General features: G+C 41.6%; 1 protein-coding gene across 2 annotated transcripts; it reads right to left on the reverse strand.

Annotated features, from left to right (window-relative positions):
• Window positions 1-1,543: 1,543 nt before the first annotated feature.
• Window positions 1,544-6,158, reverse strand: serpinb1 (serpin peptidase inhibitor, clade B (ovalbumin), member 1). 2 transcript variants are annotated; one of them, XM_031869713.1, is made up of 7 exons: window positions 5,934-6,021; window positions 4,935-5,123; window positions 3,787-3,924; window positions 3,565-3,682; window positions 2,559-2,701; window positions 2,285-2,452; window positions 1,544-2,185 (listed from the first exon to the last, which is right to left on the reverse strand). In XM_031869713.1, exons 1-7 carry the CDS (start codon window positions 5,967-5,969, stop codon window positions 1,778-1,780), a joined length of 1,200 nt encoding a protein of 399 aa, XP_031725573.1. In that variant the 5' UTR covers window positions 5,970-6,021; the 3' UTR covers window positions 1,544-1,777. The 2 variants fall into 2 exon arrangements, with proteins under 2 accessions (XP_031725573.1, XP_031725574.1); XM_031869714.1 differs by having other exon boundaries at window positions 1,709-2,185; window positions 6,020-6,158.
• Between the last annotated feature and the right edge of the window lie 2,435 nt (window positions 6,159-8,593).

Here is an 8,593-nt window from a genome sequence, read left to right on the forward strand (position 1 = left end):
CATACATAGCGGTTACATTCATCTGAATCGAATTACAATAAAGTTACACTCTCCAATCATACATTCCACCATCTCTTTGGCAGCTGGCAAGCACACGTCTTCGGCGATTGTGTGCGGTAGCCCCTTTCTTGCTATTCTGTGACCAGATATGAAGCCCGCAGTGCGTGTTTTATAGACCCAACACATGAATGAGACTGCAGTGGTTTTGGTCTGTTTTGTAACTCCTCAAATTTCGAAATAAAAAATGTAAGGGGCTTCTGACTTGCACTGGCATGCTTGGTGTTCAGGTGGCGACGTAAATAAGAGGGCTTCAGACAGCTGTTAGCCAGAACCTCACTGCACACCACGCACTGTGGCTTTGGGCAATCTGCATTGCCAATCCAAGTGAAGCCCAGACCCAGATACCTTTCATCACGTTTCCTCTTTTTATTCCCGGTCTGATGCTCACTCTCGTTTCCTCTTGTTTCACCTTGACTCCGCGATGGACCTATGTGCTCCCGATTTGTCTGTGCTATCCCTTCCTCCTTGTCGGTCTCCTCCGTCTCATCTTTCTCTGACTCTTGCTCGATTTCTTCTCCCGGTCTCTCCCCAACGCACCTCTCCGTTCCTCTCTCTCTCTCTCTCTCTCTCTCTCTCTCTCTCTCTCTCTCTCTCTCTCTCTCTCTCTCCTCTTTTATGACTGATAGCTTCAGATGTCCCACCTGACAGTTTTCCCGATTTCAGCCAGTTTTGCATATTTGCATGAACGTTGCTGTTAGCTGACGTTATAGCTGCACAAGCTAGGCTGTGTACGTAAAAGACAGTCTGGCGGCAGGAGCTGAAGTGCATTTATTTATTAAATTGTAAGTTTTTTAATTTAAATGTGACAAAGGGAATTTTTATATTTCATGTTTTTGTGAAAAATCCCACTTACATTTTTTAAAATTATATTTAATATCAATTATTACACCATTAGATTTTTCCTCTCGCGCACCCCCCGGAGGCAGCTCGCGCACCACACTTTGGGAATCCCTGAACTAGAGGAACCTCTTACAGACATGCCCCCTTCATGCCAATCTCTTGTATTTGATCATTTCTCTTTCATGCAATATAAAAATGTTATTTTTACCCATTCTAAAATGGTGTATGGTATTATCTCTGCATACTCTGTCCCTTAACTGGGTCTTGAATTTGCTTTAATTGGGTTCGTCTGGAAAGCCGACGATTTTGTGCATCCAGTGAGACAAATTGTATTATTGTGATGTTATTCCCCATATAACCATTTAATTGTATCGAGATTATTTTTTTAAAACTTGACTTCACAACTTAATCAAACTGTATTGACAAAAGGGGTTTCTGAGGAGTTTCCAGAACAGAGGCATAATCGCGACGACCAGGAAGACGAAGTGAAGTGACGTACTTCCTGTCCTTACAGCGCTAAAGAAAGATTATCATATATATTAACATATATATTTATATTGCAGCGGCAGGCCGTGCATTTTAACAGAACAATTAACAGTCCTTTTAAAAACTCTGACTGCCTCCATTTGAACAATGTAGTCACTTTAAAACACCAAAGTCTATTGCTTTATTTCAATGAAGTTCACTCCAGTATTACAACTCATTGATTCAACCAAAAACACTCAAACAGCTATATCTATGACGTCAGTCTAAAGGCAGACAAAAAAAAACAAAAACCTATTAAATATCCCAGAAAACAAAGCCTTCATTTCAAAGATTTTGCTAGTTGTTTATTTTTTATTTCAATTTGTACAATATCTTCATATGCTGGTTCTCTCTACTGAGGAGACGAGAACCTGCCGAGGAAGAGGATGGACTTGGTCTTATTGTGCCTGATGAAGAAGAGGAAGGGGTGGTCCGCTGTGAAGTGCTCCTCCCTAAACATACAGAACGCCACCATGCCCGCTGTGGCCGCAGCCGCCTCCGTCCCCTCCTCGTTCACCTCCACAAAGGCCTTGTGGGCCACTGTGGACAGGAAGAGCCCTCCTTCACCGTTCATGCCCGACAGATCGGCCTTCGCCCCACAGAACACGTCCCGCATGCCGAGTTTGGCCAGAGGCTCGTTCAGCTCGTAGTCTTCCTCCAGCTTGAACTTAGGCAGATGAACGATGACTTCTGACTGGACGTCCATGTTTTCCCTGTCGGTCCATTCGTCCAGCTTCTCCCGTGTCAGCTCATTCTCCAGCTGAACACACACACACACACACTTTAATCTCTAGCTCATATTTATATTAAAGTGACAGCAGGCCTAGGTATCATATGCAATTGCTTCTAGGTTAGGTACCTTCAACAGAGGGTCAGAGCCGTCCGCGGACTCTTCAGGCAGCAGGATGAACATGCTGAGCTCCTCATCCACGTACGGCAGCTCCAGGATCTGCAGGCTGAGCTCAGGAACGTAGTTGAAAGGCAGCTTCTTCATCTGGTACATCATCTGGACCGGCTTGGCCTCATTCTGACGCACAGGAAACACAGTAAATCGAGGTGATCGGATCTCATTTTGGCTCAAGTTAAACTGTTTCATGTATCAAACTTCATGCCTCTACATCAGCAAGCTTCACCTGGTTGACTTTAAAGGGCATCTCTTTGGTGTTTTTCTCATCAAAGCGGTTCTTCCAGTTTCCCTTGAAGTAGATGGCATTAACCAGAGCCAATCTCGTCGCAGGAGTGACTGTTCCTGCCTTCAGAAGGTCTTTAATCTTATCTGAAAGGAAATACAGAGGCAAAGCAAGCATTGAACACTGATTCACAGAGGACGCTAGGGGTGAACCAGACTTTGGTTTCGACCGCTTTATCTCACAGTCGAACTGGCGGAAAAATGTGGGCGGTGCTGAATGTCTGGTTTTATACAGAATTGGTTGGTTTCTCTCAATAAATCCTGATATATATAGCCTATTTTGGTATAAATATGCGTCCATTAATAATACTGTTAAATAGCAATCTGAAAATAACTTGTGTGGGTTCAATCAACCTCCTTAGTGTGCATGAATAAATCACCATGTAGAGTAAGTTGCACTATCCACATTTGTGTGACCATCAGAAATGCTGAACAACAACCACATAAGGCTGGCGTTTCAAAATTAAAGAATATATTTATTAAATGGGAGTACTCATGTAAGACCGTAGCACTATCAGAGCGCAAAATATATTTTTGAATGACTTTGTAAAATCAGCAGAGGGATGCTCGTTGAGCCGTTTGCTGCTTCTCTCTCCCTCGACACTTCCCTGTCCTTTCCTCTCCTCTCTGCATTGATACAACGGGTAAAATGGAATTGGGACCAAAAGTCCTATTTACAACCACAACAGCAAAGCGATAGTCAAAAATCTTGGCCAATAACGTTGTTTTGACTATTTTTGTATAGATCCATGAAGCTTAAACAGAGGGGGATAAATGAGCAAGAAAATAAACACCACGATTTGAAGATCAGTCGACAATAGGGATCACTTGACCAATCAGACTTGACTATGTAAATTCTTAGTCGTGGACAGCCTTAAAGTACACTTTAAAATGGTTGCTGTACAAGTTGGTATAGGAATACTTAGTGTCCATTAAGAAGAATGACTCACTCTCTGTCTGCTGCTCCACCCAGCTGTTGATCTCCGCTCTGCATGCCTCTGCCGCCCCCATGAAATCAACAGCCTTCAGGTCTGCCTGGTAGTGCTTCTGTGTGGCTTCGAGGAATTGCTGCAGTGAGGAGATAGCATCTCATGAATTCAGTCATATAAAGCCGGACATTCAATATACAGTATCGGAGTCTTCTGTGATTGAGGTGTAAACTGAAAACTCACAGGGAGGAAGTTGGCGGTATTTTCTCCGTAAAGACGGTTGGCTAGTTTCAGGACGTATGACGCAGATGGCGAGTTGATGTCAGCGTTCAGTGTCTGGAAGTCTGTGTGGACGCCTGCACCACTGCTGAATGAGAGGGCCTGCGGGAAAGTTTGGAACAACAGACTTTAATCTGGGATCAAAAACGTGTGTTACAGAAAGTGAAAAGTGAGGACATTGCACTGCTCTTGAACTATACTACTGTAACCGCTTGTTGAGACCTAAAATAACCTGGTTACATTTGCAGGGAATGTGATTTGTAATATTATCTAGTGCTGTACATCAGGAGTTCAGAATCAGCTTTATTGGCACATACAATGCAATTTTGACTTATTTTTGCGTTGTCTTTGTACATACAAAAAAAATGTATATTTGAAAGTGACATGTACTTGTTACCAAAAAAAGGGATATTCAAACGATAAAATACAGATATATAGTGTCATTGAACTGATGTCAACTGCTCAGAGTGACCGCAAGTTGGAAGAAACTGTTCGTGTCTGGTTGTTTTGGCGTACACAGTTCTGTAACGCCTACCAGAGGGGAGCACGGTGTGAAGGGTCTGTGGGTTTAAGGCCCGCGCTTTGGAATGATGTGTTACAACAATCATGTATGGATGTAATGTTCATGTGTCCTCATAATCTTGATCATACAGCGTGTATTTCTACATTTCTGCTGCTGCTGCCGACCTGCTGAACCACTGCGGATGAAAATGTTCCTTTTGGCTCGAGCTAACACAGTTCGAACACAGAAGTCATTCATCATCAAAAAAAAAAAAAAAAAAAAAAAAAAAAGGAAGAACAAAGCTCTGAGGATTTACTGTACTTCCAAAAGCAAACAGGTTTCATGAACTGAAACCACATTGTCAACTACCTGTTTTTACAACCACCTGCTTCCAAGCAAACAATATGTGGCTTGTTTCAAGGGAGCTTTTTGAGCTCAAGGTTCAGGTCTCATTAGACTTCGGCCGTCTGAGGACACACCCTTCATCCTGTGCCTATACCTGGGCAAACAGCCTGAACTTCAGAACTCACAAAATGGTTTATGGAAACAGGCCAGCATGACTGCGGTTCATAACGTTTATTGGCATGTAATTGAGAGACAGTGTGCTGACCTTTGCCATCTGAGCAGCAGTGTCTCCTTTAGCCCCCAGATAAACCATAGCCAGGGCTGAGCTGACGCTCAGCGGGGAGATGAAGATGTTCCCGGTGGGACTTGCTTGGCTCAGAGTGCGGAGCAGCTCTAAGGCAAAGTGTGTGTTTGAGCTGCTGATGGCGGCCATGACTGATGCTGTACGATTTTCCTGTAGTGAGCAAATTACATTCAAATAGTTATTCAGTGTAATTCCATTTTGTAAGATACATTTCAGATTTTAATATTAACATATTTCATAGTTTATGGCGTCTATAGGAAACAAACTGGATCCTATATACACACACACAATACAGTATATATATTAGGAAAGCATTTACCTTAAAAACAGTTAAACACAGTAAAAATAAATGTGAATTAAATGAAAGGGCTAATTGCATGTCATCTCCTTTGCTCACTCCCTGTTTTCTGTTACGTTATTGTTAACCGTCAAATATAAGCAAAATGCCTTGATTTATTGATTATTTAAATAAAGCCAAAAAAATAATCTGCAATGTTTTGTAAGGCGTTTTGTTTTTCCTTTTGTCTTCTTCTTCACAGCCTGTGAAAACCTCATACAAGTTACATAAATATAGATTCCAAAAAGACAAATTATCCAAATGAACTGTCACAGAACGCTTTATTCTCCCTTTTGTTAATTCACTTGATATTTTACCCACAATGTATAACCATTTTTAATAATCTGTTTGTCCATGCAGACTATTGATATTGTGCAACGTTACATTCACCACCACGGTTTAACATTTGTGAGTCTAGACTCTGCATAGAATAAAATATTATGCTACTTTTCAAACCTTTTTACACGTATTTATACACAAACTTTATATCAAATGTTGTATATTCCCACATGCATTATTGTGAATAGTCTCATAGTTTTGCCTGGAGCGAGTAAAGACGCGTTCAGATACCCGGAAATAAAGGCGCACACATCCCTCTCTAACAGCTGCTAATAAACACGTACCGCAGAATGCATGTGAGGAATCAGCATTACAGCCATACGACAAAGTGCGTGTGTTTCCAGGCCTATTAGCTACATTGTTACATTACCTGACGGTCCTCCCGCAACGACTGAAGCACGCTCTGAGCACGCACGCACTCAATGTGTGAGGAAGAGAGCAAAACGTAGCACGCGAAAGTCAGAGACAAGCCCCTACAAATATAGAAAGCACAGGGGCGGTGGCTGAACCCAGAGGTCCAACGCTTCTCATTTATACGCAACACAAACAGTGTTTGTCACCGTAGTCTGTGGGTGGGACGCACAGATTATGTATATGCATATACATAATATATGTATATATGTGTATATGTATATATATATATATGTATATATATATATAAACTTATATAAACTTATATAAACTTATATATATATATATATATATATGTGTGTATATATATATATATACACACACATCTCATTTTTCATCATTAATTTAATATTTATCAGTGTCATTTAACCCACACACACTAGACCTGACCATACAGCAGGTGTTCCTTTCCACTTTGGATTGTGGTAGAAGTTTGAATAAACTTATTTTCTTTAAGTATGGGCTTGAAGGGTACATGTAACACGGCCTCTGCCAAGAAGAAGCAGAGGTTGCTCTTTTGAAACGTTTCGTGTCTTGAAAGGTGTGTCTGTATGATTTACTGTGTCGAGATTATACCTTGTCTCCACCCGTCACAAAGGCTTACAGTATATCCTTGACAACCACTGAAACATGATCAACTGTTTCATGACAACGCTTGGACTCCAGACCTCTGTTACATAACCACCATACCATAGCCTGTCCCACTGTAGAAGCCTTCCTCCCCTCTTACTTCCTCACACATTTTTTTTTACATGTAATACAAGTCATTATGCCTGACTAAATTACTTGAAGTTTCTCAATTTAGACCAGAAAATATCTAGTGAAAGAATAAGGAGTCCAAACCAGACGAAGAATCTGAATAAGGATTTGAGGCCGACACTCGATATTTGGCGCTTCCCAAAAGGTATTAAGGAGTGATAACCAGCCCCCTGCAGAGACAAGAGAGGCATTTACTTTAAGTGCATTTATGTGCCTCAGATGAATTTAGTTGGCTCTGTTCAGTATACTCTGTTTCTCACAGAATGAGGAACATTGATAGTAAAACAAAACAAGGAAAAAAAACAAGAAATGAGCAGAGGAAGGAGACGTCACATGTATAGTTCGTTCTAAGTCTACCAATTGCCAAAGAGGAAAATGCAAAGCTGAATGATACTGAAATGGAATAATTGTCTTTTGGAAATTATATACGAAATGAGTATGTTCATGTCGCTTGCTTTTGTGCACAATTTGAGGGCTCTAGTGGCTCCAGGGGCCCAAAATCAGCATGAAAAAGGAACAAAGGCAATCAATGCACACGCAAACAGAGAGTACTTAACATCTGTCTTCCACTAGAGGGAGCCAGAGGGATGTGTTGTCCCGCGGATGACATGTGCAGCTAACGCAGAGCTCCCACACTATTCTAACCAAATGACAATGTGAAAGCGATAGTTACAAACTATGTAGTACTCCGCCATCACGAGTAAAGCAGTGGGTTGCTCCTTTAAATGGACAAACACATAAACAGTAAACAATAAGACCTCTTTGTGGTCGGGTTTTTCTTTCTGTAATAATAGTTTCAGTGTTACGATTGGTTCCAATGTTGTACTGTGATTACTATGAACTGTGCCTTTAACTGACCTAGAATTCGATGGTGGCACACATCTCTGTTCAATATGTTACGCTTGGCAGGAGAGAGGGCCTGTTGGCAGAGTATATGACTCTCCATAAATCTCATCATTGTTATTCTGACTTACTTAGGAGTGTGAGATGAAAGCGTAGCAGCTTGCCACCAGCAGGTGGGGGCTGAGGGATGTGTGTGTGTGTGTGTGTGTGTGTGTTTCAATTTCACATTGTTTAACTTACTTTGCCTTTGTCCTTCAGCAGGCCCATCAAGGACACTCTAATGCCCCAGAGCAGCAGTTAACAGTTATTAACTCTAGAGGACCATGGCTTGAATGGCACATATTACAAAACAAATAAAGGCCTGTATCCCCTAAAGCCCGCTCGCTGAGCTGCGGCAGCCATGACACAGGAGGCCTAAGCCGCAAAAACAGAAGTCTGTACAAGGTGGTCTAAGGTGGTGAAAGAATAAACAGATGCGATGAGCTGTTTGACCCACGACATTGTTGGATGTAGGTGTAAAGCCAAGGTCAAACAGCTTACCAGTACTAAACATGAATTACATGCCAGGTGAGTATCCAAGAAACCAGAAACCAGGGCAAAACAACACGAAACAGGATCAGGTAGATCAGACATGTGCACGAGGGATACGAACATAACAGGGAACATAGCAGACAAACTAACTACCAGCAGATAAAAGACAGGACTATAAATACACAAGAAACTAATCAGACAACAAGACACAGGTGGGCAGACACGAGATCAACTTCTTTAAATGAAGTGTCTGCCATGAGGCTTAACGTATCAAAAACAATCTGAAAGACACACACCCTTCACATATTATCACCACGTAGAGTTGTTATGGCTAATATTTATCAAACACGGAGCGAAATGATCCTTCATTTGCAGTTGTGTTGTGTTTACATGATGAATG

Source organism: Anarrhichthys ocellatus, unplaced genomic scaffold (genome assembly GCF_004355925.1).
Source record: "Anarrhichthys ocellatus isolate YVR2014 unplaced genomic scaffold, GSC_Weel_1.0 scaffold48, whole genome shotgun sequence".
Taxonomy (NCBI): Eukaryota; Metazoa; Chordata; class Actinopteri; order Perciformes; family Anarhichadidae; genus Anarrhichthys; species Anarrhichthys ocellatus.